Source organism: Budorcas taxicolor, chromosome 6 (genome assembly GCF_023091745.1).
Source record: "Budorcas taxicolor isolate Tak-1 chromosome 6, Takin1.1, whole genome shotgun sequence".
Lineage (NCBI taxonomy): Eukaryota > Metazoa > Chordata > Mammalia > Artiodactyla > Bovidae > Budorcas > Budorcas taxicolor.
The window spans coordinates 93,290,536-93,306,409 of NC_068915.1; the positions used below are offsets into that span (position 1 = coordinate 93,290,536).

At 42.2% G+C, this 15,874-nt stretch overlaps 1 protein-coding gene across 2 annotated transcripts in view; it reads left to right on the plus strand.

Moving 5' to 3' along the window:
- The window catches only part of ANXA3 (annexin A3), a 74,528-nt gene that overhangs the window by 710 nt on the left and 57,944 nt on the right, over positions 1-15,874 (plus strand). For both annotated transcript variants that reach the window (XM_052642069.1, XM_052642068.1), the window contains exon 2: positions 4,349-4,401. In XM_052642069.1, the coding sequence (XP_052498029.1) occupies positions 4,387-4,401 (15 nt within the window). In that variant the 5' untranslated portion in view covers positions 4,349-4,386. The remainder of the gene's footprint in view (positions 1-4,348; positions 4,402-15,874) is intronic.

Here is a 15,874-nt window from a genome sequence, read left to right on the forward strand (position 1 = left end):
AGGGGATCTGAGTCCTGATTGCAACTGACCATATATAGGAAATTGTGGTTTCCCGCCGGTCAAGAAGGTTCAGGGTCGCTGGAGGCCCCTTTGGCTGCTGAGAAGAAGGTTGTTATCTACATCTGTGACTTTATTTCGGTTTTGTTAAGTAAGTTCATTTGGGAGGAAGGAGGGGGAGAAATAAATTAGGAGATTGGAATCACCCTATACACACTGCTGCTGCTGCTGCTGCTGCTGCTAAGTCGCTTCAGTCGTGTCCAACTCTGTGCGACCCCATAGACGGCAGCCCACCAGGCTCCCCCACCCCTGGGATTCTCCAGGCAAGAACACTGGAGTGGGGTGCCGTTTCCTTCTCCAATGCATGAAAGTGAAAAGGGAAAGTGAAGTCGCTCAGTCGTGACTTAGCGACCCCATGGACTGCAGCCCACCAGGCTCCTCCATCCATGGGATTTTCCAAGCAAGAGTACTGGAGTGGGGTGCCATTGCCTTCTCCGCTATACATACTACTATATATATATATTTAAAAAATAGATAACTGATAAGGACATGTATAGCACAGAGAACTCTACTTAGTACTGTGCAATGGCCTGTGTGGGAAAAGGAAAAAAAAAAGTGGCTATATGCATAATAGATTCACTTTGCTCTATACATGAAACTAACACAACACAGTGAAACAACTATACTCAAATAAATAAAAATAAAAAAAGAAGACAGTTTTACCATGGCAGGCTAAATTCTTATCAAGGATTTGTGTTCCACATAGACAGACTGCCCTTTGGAGTAGGTATTTCACAACTTTTAAAAAATCAACTTCGTGAAAATTGTAACTCATAAAACCATTACGCCATTTGCTGTCATGAAGGCAGAAAACTTCAGACAGATAAGAAAACGAATTGAAAGATGTAAAGAAAACCAGAGGGCTTCCCTGATAGTTCAGTTGGTAAAGAATCTGCGTGCAATGCAGGAGACCCTGGTTCGATTCCTGGGTCCAGCAGATCCCCTGGAACAGATAGGCTATCCACTCCAGTATTTTTAGGCTTCCCTTGTAGCTCAGCTGGGAAAGAATCTGCCTGCAATGCAGGAGGTCTGGGTTCGATCCTTGGGTTGGGAAGATCCCCTGGAGAAGGGAAAGGCTACCCACTCCAGTATTCTGGCCTGGAGAATTCCATGGACTGTGTATCATGGGGTCACAAAGAGTCAGGCAAGACTGAGCGACTTCCACTTTCAGAGAAGACCAGAGCCTCGTTCCCAGAAGCCTGTGGTTCTATAGAGACATTTGTTGAAATACAGGCACCAAAGAGGAAGTAAAGGAATTGATGTGAACACTCTAATCTCTTTCAGAAAATGGTGTCTTAAGGTTCTATCGTTGCGTCATTTAGACTCCACTGTGGAGTAATTCTTCACTTCTTAGTTCAGTTCAGTTCAGTCACTCAGTTGGGTCCGACTCTTTGCGACGCCATGAACCACAGCACGCCAGGCCTCCCTGTCCATCACCAACTCCCGGAGTTCACCGAAACCCATGTCCATTGAGTCGGTGAAGCCATCCAAACATCTCATCCTTTGTCGTTCCCTTCTCTTCCTGCCCTCAATCTTTCCCAGCATCAGAGTCTTTTCCAGTGAGTCAGCTCTTCGCATCAGGTGGCCAAAGTATTGGAGTTTCAGCGTCAACATCAGTTCTTCCAGTGAACACCCAGGACTGATCTCCTTTAGGATGGACTGGTTAGATCTCCTTGCAGTCCAAGGGACTCTCAAGAGTCTTCTTCAACACCATAGTTCAAAAGCATCAATTCTTCAGTGCTCAGCTTTCTTTATAGTCCAGCTCTCACATCCATACATAACTACTAGAAAAACCATAGCCTTGACTAGATGGGCCTTTGTTTACAAAGTAATATCTCCGCTTTTTAATATGCTGTGTAGATTGGTCATAACTTTCCTTCCAAGGAGTAAGCATCTTTTAATTTTATGGCTACAATCACCATCTGCAGTGATTTGGGAGCCCCCAAAAATAAAGTCTGACACTGTTTCCACTGTTTCCCCATCTATTTCCCATGAAGTGATGGGACCAGATGCCATGATCTTCATTTTCTGAATGTGGAGCTTTAAGCCAACTTTTCACTCTCCACTTTCACTTTCATGAAGAGGCTCTTTAGTTCTTCTTCACTTCTTAAACCTGTGATAAATGCTCATAATTTACAAATTATACTGGATCAGCACATATTGGGGCTTCTCAGGTGGCTCAGCAGGTAAAGAATTCGCTTACAGTGCAGGAGATGTGGGGTCAATCCCTGGATTGGGACGATTCCCTGGAGTAGGGCATGGCAACCCACTCTGGTATTCTTGCCTGGAGAATCCCACGGACTACAGTCTATAGGGTCACAAAGATTCGTACACGACTGAAGCCACCGAGCATGTAAGCACGTATTGAGCATTAGCTTTAACAGTGTATTGGCTGGGCACTTAGGTAAGTAAGAAACTTGGGATTAAACGCACATCTTTGGAGTGTAACTGCCTAGGTTCAGTAGGAGACCACTCACTCCCTGTGTGGCTTGAATGTAGCCTCCGTTTCGCAGCCAAACTCTGGTTGGCGGAGCCTGCCCATGCGGAACCCGTGGGTTCCAGGAGCCAACTGTACCATGCCCTTGTGTATAAGGGATTTAAGCACCCTCAGATTTTGTTAAATGCTGAACGAGGTTGGGGAGAGGGCCTGGGACCATGGATATGAAGGGACTCTGGGACCATGGATGTGGAGGGACTGACTGTACCTTTCTATGCCTCAGCTTCTTCATTTGCAACTTGGAGATGTTATAAATGATACTCGGCTCTCCTGGATCATTGTGAGGCTTATATTGAAATATTTATTCATTCCATAGCATTTTTTTAGTACTTCTGTGCCCCAGTGAACAGACATGACAAAAATCTCTAGCCTTTCAGAATTGACCATATCGTGTTTTTGTATTATCTGCAACATAGTAGAAACTCAAAACATTTGCTAATATTATTAACACATACAATTTCATTTAATGCCAGCAGTGGCCATCCTCTCCCCCTTTTTACAAATGAGGAAACTGAGGCTCAAAGAGATTGTGTCTAGCTTTAAGGGGCAAAACCAGAACTAATGATATTTTGAATCCACTGTATGTTTAGAGGGATGTAACATTAGCTGTCATAACTAGAGAGTCAACTGCCCTTCCGTAAGTGATTCTGAGAATATTGAGGCTAAATGTTTCTAGGGACTAATAGTGTCATTTCCTGTTGTACTTTACTGTGGGCTATCACTGAATATTTAGAATATTTTGTTCCGGGGAAGAGTGGGAGCAACTTTTATTTCTAAGTCAACCCTGGATATTTGCCAGCACGTTTGAACAATGTCTACATATGACAGTGTGACTGGATTCCCAGTCAGGACTCTGTCAAAGAAATACCCCTTTATACCTACAGGCTCTACCAAGATATGGACCTTCCTCAAAAAGCAAGCATGTTTGTTTATAAAAGGCTGTAGACTTGGAGCCTTGTAAAATGTAAATGGAGATTTCAGAAACACAAGGATTCAAACTGAAGCTAGTTAAAAATTGGAGAAGAGGGGACAGGTTTTTGTTCCCTGTGATGGTGGGAGGCTCCCCTGGTGACTCTGATGGTAAAGAGTCTGCCTGCAGTGCAGGAGACCCAGGTTTGAACCCTGGGTTGGGAAGATCCCTTGGAGAAGGAAATGGCAACCCACTCTGGTATTCTTGTGTGGAGAATCCCATGGACAGAGGAGCCTGTGGCTACAGTCCATGAGATCACAAAGAGTCAAACACGACTGAGCGACTTATCTTTCTTGTAAACCTATGCTTTCCAGTAAACATATTTGCAAACTTTTTGAATAGAGAGATTTTTTTTCTTCTCTCTTGCTTTGAAACCTTCACAGGTCTAGCACAGGACTTTACAGGTGATGCTAGTGGTAAAGAATCTGTCTGCCAATGCACAAAACACAAGAGATGCAGATTCAATTCCTTGGTCAGGAAGATCCCCTGGAGTAGGAAGGAAATGGCAACCTGCTCCAATATTATTGCTGGGGAATTCCACGGACAGAGGAGCCTGGTGGGCTACAGTCCATAGGGTCAAAAAAGAGTTGGACATGTCTGAACACAAACAGACACACACGGGTCTATCACAGTCCCTTGTAGCTAATTATCAGCAAATATTTGTTTAGCAAATGGGGTACTTGATATTAGAGACAAGTCTTCTTCCTGAGTTGGTTTCTCTTTGAATATTGGCTTCTGTTTTCTGGGTTTAAGGATTAGACTGAGATTATTGTGCTCTGAATCCCAGGTTGATACCATTCAGTGCTTTATTTTTCTTTTAATAGGTTAGTGTGATCTCAACTCAAGAGAAAGGTGGGCTATCATGGCATCTATCTGGGTAAGTAAAAATCAAGCCTTAGTAACAGTAACTTATCTGAATCAAATCAAAATACAGAAGATCAAAATGTTAATAAAAAGTTGAAATTCGATAAAAAGTTCCTGTGAAAAATTAACATGCCCTCAAAGCTAGAGGATGTCTAAAAGTAAGAAAATATTAAAATGTATTGTAAAGGTACTTAGTTAAAATAATTTGTACTGATGCCAAAATAGAGAGGTCAATAACAGAATAAATTACGTGATGTGGGAATTTATTATAAGAAAAGACAGTTTATATCAGAGAGGAGAAGGCTTATCTAATATATTATGAAAACGTCTAGCTATTTGAAGAGAAAGGTAAATCTGTATTCCATCTCTCCTCTTTCATGAAACTAAATTTCAGATATTTTATCCAGATGGATAAAATATTGAAATGAAAGAGACAAAATATGGGTAAATTTAAAAAATTATCTTGGAGTGGGAAAAGCAGTTACAACCATAATACAAACCAAAAGCCTAAAAGAAAAATATCGATCTATTTAACTACATACAAATTTATAATTTATGACAGCAAGCAATACTATTAGTGGAGTCAGAAGGGAACCCACAGGGGAAAAGCATTTGCAGCACATTCAACAAAAGATTCATTTCATTAACATAAAAATAGCTTGAATAAATCAATACGAAAAGTGAACTTGATGAAAAAGCTTTTGAGGGACATGAATAGAATATGAAAAGAATTACAAATAACATGCAAAACGAATATATAAAAAGATGCTATACATCACTGAGAAATAAGGAAATGTAAATAACACAATGAGATATCATTTCTATCTAAGTATTGGTAAAGGTGAAAAAAATGTACAAAGACCAGTGTTGCAGAGGATGTGGGCTGAGAGGCACTCTCATATTCTGTTTATGGAAAAATAAACTTGGCACTCTTTCGGGATGGTATTTTGGCAATATCTATCAGTGTCTAAATGCACACCCCCTGTAACCCAGTAATTCCACTTCTAGGTATTTATCATACAAATAATACTTGCATAGTCAGTTCAGTTAGTTCAGGTGCTCAGTCGTGTCTGACTCTTTGCGACCCCATGAATTGCAGCATGCCAGGACTCCCTGTCCGTCACCAACTCCCAGAGTTCACTCAAACTCACATCCATCGAGTCAGTGATGCCATCCGGCCATCTCATCCTCTGTCGTCCCCTTCTCCTCCTGCCCTCAATCCCTCCCAGCATCAAAGTCTTTTCCAGTGAGTCAGCTCTTTGCATGAGGTGGCCAAAGTACTGGAGTTTCAGCTTTAGCATCAGTCCTTCCAAAGAATACCTAGGACTGACCTCTTTTAGAATGGACTGGTTGGATCTCCTTGCAGTCCAAAGGACTCTCAAGAGTCTTCTCCAACACCACAGTTCAAAAGCATCAATTCTTTGGCGCTCATCTTTCTTTATAGTCCAACTCTCACATCCATACATGACCACTGGAAAAACCATAGCCTTGACTAGACGGACCTTTTTTGGCAAAGTAATGTCTCTGCTTTTGAATATGCTATCTAGCTTGGTCATAACTTTCCTTCCAAGGAGTAAGCATCTTTTAATTTCATGGCTGTGTCTTTTAATTTCATGGCTGCGATCACCATCTGCAGTGGTTTCGGAGCCCCAAAAAATTAAGTCTGACACTGTTTCCACTGTTTCCCCATCTATTTGCCATGAAGTGATGGGACCAGATGCCATGATCTTCATTTTCTGAATGTTGAGCTTTAAGCCAACTTTTCACTCTTCTCTTTCACTTTCATCAAGAGGCTTTTTAGCCTCTTCACTCTCTGCCATAAGGATGGTGTCATCTGCATATCTGAGGTTATTGCTATTTCTCCCGGCAATCTTGATTCCAGCTTGTGCTTCCTCCAGCCCAGCATTTCTCAATAGTTGCATAAGGTTGAAAAAATATAGGCTGATGGACATTCATTTATACTAATGAAAATATGCAGACAGCAGAAGTGGCCATCTGTGGGGTATGGTATTACTCAGTTGTAACTTGTAGCCATTTTTATGTCATCACTTAAAAATGAGAAAAAGAGGGTCAGCTGTGTCTATATTGATATGAGAAAGTGTCCAAATATATATTAATAAATAGAAAAATCAAGTTATAGAATAGTATGGACAGAGTGATTCTGTTTTAGAGAAAAAAAGAAAAGAAAAAATATATACATAGAGACTATTTTTAATGCATCACCTTCTGTGCTCTGATATTTTTTAATGATGAAAATGCATCCTATTTTATAGGTGAGGGGCAGAGAGGCTTCGAGGGTAACTACAAGGGAGATGTGAGCAGGCCTTGGTACACTTGGTAGGAGATGTATCTTCATGAGGCTTTGCTTGGTGCCACATGATTCCCCGTCACTGGTCAGTAGGCTGATCTTCTGCTTTCCAGATCTGAAATTCCTGTGGCTATTATGGCTCTCTAGAGCTTCCTTGGTGGTTCAGACAATAAAGAATCTGCCCGCAATGCAGGAGACCCTGGTTCGACCCCTGGGTCAGGAAGATCGCCTGGAGCAGGAAAGGGCAACCCAGTATCTTTGCCTGGAGAATCCTATGGACATACGAGCCTGGTGGGCCATGTGGTCTCAGAATCAGACACTACTGAGCTACTAACACAGCACTTCATTATGGCTATCTAGTTATGCTAATTACTTCAGTCATGTCCGACTCAGTGCAATCCTTTGGACAGTAGCCTGCCAGGCTCCTCAGTCCATGGGATTATCCAGGTTTCTGCCAAAAGTCATACAACCCTAAATTCAGTGTCATTTGATTATAATTTTCTAGTATAAATCAGAAATAATCACTTGAATTCAAATCATGTCTTAATTTTAAATTTGCCCATTATTGTCATCAGTGATGTGTGTGTGTGTGTGGTTAGTCACTCAGTTGGGTCCAGCTCTTAGCGATTTCAAGGACTGAAGCCCGCCAAGCAGGCTACAGTCATCAGTGATACACTGATAAATATTTCATGCCCAGCTTTGAAGTCACCACTGGACTCCTCTGTTCGTGGGATTCTCCACACAGGAATACTGGAGTAGTTTGCCGTGCCCTCCTCCAGGAGATCTTCCCAGCCTAGGGATCAAACCCACGCCTCTTACATCTACTTGCATTGCCAGGTGGGTTCTTTCTAGTAGAGTCTGATGCAAAAAAAAATTTCATCTCTCCAAAAAATTAGTCTCCCTCTAGCCCTTGTCCATTGGTTTATTGACACTAATGATTTAGTTGGTCTGGCTCTCCCATTGACACACCTTCAAAGTCATGGCACATTTTCTGAAGGTCTGGGAGAGACCCAGGTATGTAGGAGAAAGGGTGTATTCATTTCCTTCTGCTTTCATAAGCAGTCACCACACATTTAGCAGCTTAAATTCATTAGAGCCCAAAATGGGTCTCCTGGCACTAAGATCAAGGACTTGGCAGGGCTGCCTTCCTTTCTGGAGACTTTGGGAAGAATCCGCCTCTGAGCTTATTTATATAAGTGCATGCTTGGGTGTGTCCAACTCTTTGTGACCCCATGGATTGCAGCCCACCAAGCTCCCTGTCCATGGAATTTTCCAGGCAAAGAAAGTGAAAACCCACTGGAGTGGGTTGCCATTTCCTCCTCCAGGACATCATCCTGACCCAGGGATTAAACCTGAGTCTCTTGCATCTCCTGCATTGGCAGGCAAATTCTTTACCACTTCTCCACCTGAGTTGTTGGCAAAATTCAGACCCTTGCAGTTGTGAGACTGAATTCCTCGCTGGCTGTCAGCAGGAGCTGTCCTTATCTCCTGGAGGCCACTGCTAATCCTTGCGCGTGGCCTCTTCATCTTGGAGCAGCTATAGTGCATGCAATCCGTGTTGTGCTTTGCATTCTCTCTAGCTTGCCCTTCTGGGGCCACACCCGGATAATCCAGGATAATTTCTCCATTTTGATTTTTTTTTTAATTTGTACTTTTTTTGGCTGTGTGAGTGGCATGTGAGATCTTAGTTCCCTGACCAGAGATGGAACCCCTGTCCCCAGCAGTGGAAGCTCAGAGTCCTAATATTGGACCACCAGGAAAGTCCCTAATTTCTGTTTTAAGGTCTGGAACCTTAATTACATTTGCAAACTTCTTCAGTCATGTAACATGACATTTGCAGGGTCCAAGGATTACTGTGTGGACATTTTATTTGGGAGCCATGGTTCTGCTTACCACAAGGGAATGGGAGGGTTGGGCATCCAGTGACAGGAAAGAAGGGAAGGGAACAGAAAAGGGAAGCTATGCTGTGGGTGGAGAATTGAGGGGTTCAGTGAAGAAAGAGGCTCTAGCCCGAGAGGGGTCCCACTGCCTTGCTTTTTCTTTCCTGTTTTCCTCCTCTCTCAAAAAAATTAGCATTTATGAGTGAGATGTATGAGAGCAAATATTAAAAACAACTCAGAGCTACTGTGGAAAACTGTATGATGGTTCCTCAAAAAATTAAAAATAGAACTGCCAGGACTTCCCTGGTGTCCAGTGGTTGGGGCTCCCCACTCCCCTGGTGACTCAGACAACAAAGAATCTGCAGTGCAGGAGACCCAGGTTCAATTCCTGGGTTGGGAAGATCCCTTGGAGAAGGGAATGGCAACCCACTCCAGTGTTCTTGCCTGGAGAATTCCATGGAAAGAGGAGCCTGGTGGGCTATAGTCCATGGGGTCACAGAGAGTTGGACACAGTTGAGTAACTAATACTTTAACTTTCACTGCCAGGGCAAGTCTGGGTTTGATCCCCAGTCAGGGGACTGCTGCTGCTGCCTCTGCTAAGTCACTTCAGTCGTGTCCGACTCTGTGCAACCCCATAGACGGCAGCCCACCAGGCTACCCCGTCCCTGGGATTCCCCAGGCAAGAACACTGGAGTAGGTTGCCATTTCCTTCTCCAATGCATGAAAGTGAAAAGTGAAAGGTGAGATTGCTCAATCGTGTCCGACTGTTAGTGACCCCATGGACTGCAGCCCATTAGCTTCTCTGTCTATGGGATTTTTCAGACAAGAGTACTGGAGTGGGGTGCCATTGCCTTCTCCAGTCGGGGGACTAGGATCCTGCATCTCACAAGGTACAACCAATAAATAAATAATAATAAATTTAAAAAAATAGAACTACCATATGATCCCGCAATCCCATTTCTGGGTATATATCCGAAGAATTGAAAGCAGGATCTTCAAGAGATACTTACACACTTAAGGTTCATAGAAACTTTATTCACAGTAACTAAAAGCTGGAAGCAATCCCAGTGTTCAACGATGGATGAATGGATAGACAAAATGTGGAATGTGCATATAGTGGAATACTATTTAGCTTCTAAAAGGAGGGAAATTTTGATATATGCTACAACATAGATGAACCCTTGGGACATAACGCTAAGAGAAGTAAGCCAATAATAAGAAGACAATATACTGTGTGATTGATCCCGTTTATAATGAGATATCTGAAGTAGTCAAATTAATTCGTGAAAGCAGAAAATAAAATGGTGGTTGCCAAGGTCTGGGGAGAGGGAGAAAAGATGATTTGTTGCCTGATGGAGATCGAGGTTTAGTTCCGTACAATGAAGAAGTTAAATTCTGGAGATCTGTTTCACAGCAATGTGGATATTCTCACCACTACTGAACTGTACACTTAAAAATGTTTAACGTGGTAAATTTTATGTTATGCTTTTTTTTAAATCACAATTTTTAAAAAGCTGTCAGATTTCTGTAAATACTCTTATCGCTAAGTTTTTCTGTTCTCTTTTCCCTCTTACACACAAAAGCACATACCCACCCAAACATAAATGAGCAATGAGCCTGTACTTTTCTACAAAACTGTTGGTTGTTTGTGGTTACCAGAGTGTGGTCAGTTTATTGGAGTGATAAGATCAAGAGGGCAGATTTCGGTTGCAATTTCAGTACATTATCGTTGAAGATGAAAGATTGGCTGGTTTCTTAAGACTGTATATTCTGTCTAGGAGTGTTGTAACCCTCCCATTGTTTCAGATGTTGCTTTGCTATTTCCTTTGTTTAGAATTCTTGAATATGGTAACCTCACTTCTCGAAAGTTTACATTGCATCACTTTGCTTTTATGAAAGACCTACGCTGGTACAGGCACACATTGGCCATATTGCAGGTTGGTTCCAGACCAACCTGGAACCGCAATAAAGCAATAAAGCGAATGTCATAAGAAAGCAAGTCACATGAATTTTCTGGTTTCCCAGTGCATGTTAGATTTTGGAAACCATGAAACTCCTAGTAGAAAACATTGATAGAATACTCTGTGATATAAATCTGTAGCAATGTTTTTTTGGATCTGTCTCCTAAAGCAAAGGAAATAGAAACAGAAATAAACAAGTGAAACCTAATTAGATTTAGGATTTTGCACAGCAAAGGAAACCATCAATGACATGAAAAGGCAACCTATTGAAATGAGAGAAAATATTGGCTAATGAGATGACCAATAAGGAGTTAATTTTCAAAACATATCAACAGACATAACTCGACATCAATAAAGCAGACAGGCCAATTTAAAAATGAGTATGCGTGTGTGCACACGTATGCTCTGTCACGACTGGCTCTTTGCAGCACCATGGACTATAGCTCGCCAGGGTCCTCTGTCATGAGCCAAATAGACATCTTTTTAAAGAGGACATGCAGATAGCGAGGAGGCACATGAAAAGATGCTCAGCATCATTAGTCGTGAGAGAAATGCAAATTAAAACCACAATAAGATATCATCTCATACCTATCAGAATGGTTGTCATTAAACAGAATACAAATAACAAATATTGGTGAGGATGTGGACAAAAGGGAACCCTTGTACACTGTTGGTAGGAATGTAAATTGATGCAGCCAATGTGGAAAACAGTAGGTAGGTGTGTCAAAAAACTAAAAATAGAGCTACCATATGACCCAGGAGTTCTGCTCCTGAGTATATATCTGAAGAAGACAAAAACACTAATTTGAAAATATACATGTATCCCAACGTTCATAGAAGCATTATTTATAATTGCAAAGATACAGAAACAATCTAAGCCATCAACAGATGAATGGATAAGGAAGATGTGGTGTAAATAGGTAGACAGCCAAGGAAATAGTTCAGTTCAGTTCAGTTCAGTCACTCAGTCATGTCCGACTCTTTGCGACCCCATGAATCGCAGCACGCCAGGCCTCCCTGTCCATCACCAACTCCCGGAGTTCACTCAGACTCACATTCATTGAGTCAGTGATGCCATTCAGCCATCTCATCTTCTGTCGTCCCCTTCTCCTCCTGCCCCCAATCCCTCCCAGCATCAAAGTCTTTACCAATGAGTCAACTCTTCTCATGAGGTGGCCAAAGTACTGGAGTTTCAGCTTTAGCATCATTCCTTCCAAAGAACACCCAGGGCTGATCTCCTTCAGAATGGACTGGTTGGATCTCCTTGCAGTCCAAAGGACTCTCAAGAGTCTTCTCCAACACCACAGTTCAAAAGCATCAATTCTTTAGCGCTCAGCCTTCTTCACAGTCCAACTCTCACATCCATACATGACCACAGGAAAAGCCATAGCCTTGACTAGACGGACCTTAGTCAGCAAAGTAATGTCTCTGCTTTTGAATATACTGTCTAGGTTGGTCATAACTTTTCTTCCAAGGAGTAAGCATCTTTTAATTTCATGGCTGCAGTCACCATCTGCAGTGATTTTGGAGCCCCCCAAAATAAAGTCTGACACTGTTTCCACTGTTTCCCCATCTATTTCCCATGAAGTGATGGGACCGGATGCCATGATCTTCGTTTTCTGAATGTTGAGCTTTAGGCCAACTTTTTCACTCTCCTCTTTCACTTTCATCAAGAGGCTTTTTAGTTCCTCTTCACTTTCTGCCATAAGGATAGTGTCATCTGCATATCTGAGGTGATTGATATTTCTCCTGGCAATCTTGATTCCAGCTTGTGTTTCTTCCAGTCCAGCGTTTCTCATGATGTGCTCTGCATAGAAGTTAAATAAGCAGAATGACAATATACAGCCTTGACGTACTCCTTTTCCAATTTGGAAAATTTCCAGTCTATTGTCCCATGGCCAGTTCTAACTGCTGCTTCCTGACCTGCGTACGGTTAAAAAAAAAAGAATGAAATTGTGCCATTTGCAGCAACATGGATAGTATAGTCCATGGGGTCACAAAGAATTGACACCACTGAGCGATTTTCACTTCACAAGCTCTTAGGTATAAAATAAGCTATAAAGGATATACTGTACAACATGGAAATTATAACCAGAAAAAAAACTTATACTGTAGTCTATTGTGTACAATAGTGTTGTCTAAAGAAGGAATGTATATACCTTAATTTGAAAATGCTTTATTGCTAAAAAAAATGCTAATCATCATTGAAGCCTTCAGAGAGTCATAATTTTTTTTTGTGATAATAACACCAGTAATTGCTGAGCACAGATCACCATAACAAATATAGCAATAATGAAAAAGTTTACAATATTGCTGAAATTACCAAAATGTGATGCAGAGACATTCAGTGAGCAAATGAGGCTGGAAAAAGTGGTGCCGATGTACTTGTTTGATGCAGGGTCGTCACAAACCTTTAATTTGTAAAAATGCACGATGTGCGAAGCACAATGAATTGCAATAAAGATGTGGTATGATTATACCTGTTTTTGAAAGAAATCCGAAGGGGATTTTTGCTTTTGTGCTGTCACTATATTAATGTGTTGTTTGTTGTTCAGTCACTAAGTCATGTCCAACTCTGTGAATCCATGGGCTGCAGTATCCAGGCTCCTCTGTTCTCCACTATCTCCCAGAGTTTGCTCAGATTCACGTCCATTGAGTCAGTGATGCTAACTATCTCATCCTTCTCCTTTTGCCTTCAATCATTCCCAGCATCAAGGTCTTTCCCAATGAGTCAGCTCTTCACATCGGGTGCAAAGTATTGGAGCTTCAGCGTCAGTCATTCCAATGAATATTCAGGGTTCATTTCCTTTAGGACTGACAGGTTTGATCTCCTTACAGTCCAAGGGACTCTCAAGAGTCTTCTCCAGCACCACAACTGGAAAGCACCAATTCTTTGGTGCTCAGCCTTCTTTATGGTCCAGCCCTCACATCTGTACCTAACTACTGGATAAACCATAGCTTTGTACAGACCTTTGTCAGCAAAATGATGTCTCGCTTTTTAATATGCAGTGTAGGTTTGTCATAGCTTTCTTTCCAAGGAGAAACACCTTTTAATTTCATGGCTGCATATTTAATGTAGGTCTTTTTTAAAACAGAAGTGGTTTAAAGTGAACTTTCAAAAAGCTGGGGAGACCCTTGGCTTTACACCATTTTGGCTTATGGAAGGTTTCATAACGATGCTCTACATTCAGTTAACAAGGGAAACCTAGGTACCTCTGTTCAGGCTTGGCTTCTGCTACTTCACCCCAGATTAGAGGACCTGGTGTCCTATCGGTTTGCACTCTTTGAACTTAAGATCTCTCGTCATATGTTGCCTTTACATCTATAGCAAGCACTCAGGCAGTCCATGAATTAGAATGTCTTGGAGCATTTTTATTAAGATGCCATAGCTGTATTTTTCCTATATGCACCTCTATAGGGCTGGGTTTCTCCTGAGAATACGCTGAGCTCTTTGCTCCTTGGTCAGTTTCTAACTTTCTTTTACAGAACATTGATGAATGCAGGTCACTTTGTTTGAACTCTCCAATTGGTATTTTTCTTATGCTACTAAGATTTTTCTACATTAGCTCATAATCACTATAATCATCAGGAGCTCTTGTTACCCCTGAACTTGCTATATACTCTCCTTTCCCCATTCCAAACTTTAGTTTGCAAAATAAGGAAGAGGAACATAGGGCAGCTCTGACACCAAGGTATAGAAGAAATTTTATAAAAATATAACTTCTGTTAAATATAAAGAAGTTCATCCAAAGGGTGTGTGCATGTGTGCTAAGTCACTTCAGTCATATCCGACTCTGTGAGGCCCTATGGACTGTAGCCTGCCAGGCTCCTCTGTCCATGGGATTCTCCATGGACAGAAGAAAATACTAAAATAGGTGTGGTCAGAGAGCATCTATTTGGGGAAAATCCATTGGTTTCAGATGGCTCAGAATCATTCCGATGGGCAGGAGGATGCTATCAATTTATAATAAATCAGGTCCAGGAAACAGGCAGAATCTTCCTTACTAGAACAGCTGCAGGGATATTAGTTATGAAGGAATATGTTTTTAGAAAAAAATTACTATACTGAAATGATAATGATTACAACATCCACTGAGTACTCACTACATGCCAGGTTCAGGCTTCACATGAACTGATCTAATGCTTTCAAAGCTTAGAGGATATACGTACTATTATTATACTCCTTTTACAGAGGAGGAAATAGACATAGCAAGAGACAAAGTCTCTGCTCATGGTCATATTCAAGAGTTTGCCTTTTAACCACTTTAGTCATGAAAAGGAGAACTGGGGTCATGGCTGGACAGTTTACAGTAGAGTCCATTGAACTAGGTACTTGCTGCTTTCATGGTTTAACTACCCTTTGGATGAGCCAGGTGGCGCTAGTGGTAAAGAACCCACTATGCAAGAGACCAAAGAGATGCAGGTTCGATCCCTGGGTTGGGAAGATCCCCTGGAGGAGGGTATGGCAACTCACTCCAGTATTCTTGCCTGGAGAATCCCATGGACAGAAGAGCCTGGCGGGCTACAGTCCATGAGATCACAAAGAGTCAGACATGGCTAAGCACACATGCCACAGGTTTAAGAGCTCTGTTCTGACTTCAGACAGGAGCTGCAAGTCTCTGAGCCACTTGCTGTTCTGATCCAGGGGCTACACATTAGAGGGTGTCCATGACCCTGTTCAGTAATTCTCTAGAACACCTCACAGAATTCACTGAAAGTGTATTTCGGACTGCAATTTTACTGTAAAACCTACACATAGAGCAAAGTCTGGGAGGGCTCTGGATGCAGAGCTTCCTCACCTCTTCCCATGGAGTCTGGGCCCCTCACCTTCCCTGCACATCGGTGGGTTCACCAGCACCTCTGAGCCTTGACGTCCAGAGCTTTCACTGGAGTTTCATTGCATAGCCAGGATTGATGAAATCAGTGGCCACAACTGAACTTGGTCTCCAGTCTCCTTCCCCTCCCAAAGTGCCAACCTTCTAATCACATGACCAGGCTGATGTTTCAGTATCTTAGGGCCTTCCTTGAGTTACCTCAGTAGCCTAACAAAGACACTCCCATCACTCAGGAAATCCCAATGGATTTTTAATTATTTATTAATTGATTTTTTGGCTGTGCTGGGCCTTCGTTGCTGCAAGCGCCTTTCTCTAGTTGTGGCGAGCCTGGGCTGCTCTTTGTTGCAGTGCACTGCAGGCTCCTCACTGCGGTGGCTTCTCATTGCAGAGTACCGGCTCTAGGACACACAGGTTTCTGTAGTTGCAGCACATGAGTTTGGTTGCCACTCGGCATGTGTAATCTTCCCGGAGCTGGGATCAAACCCAGGTTCCCGGCTTTGGC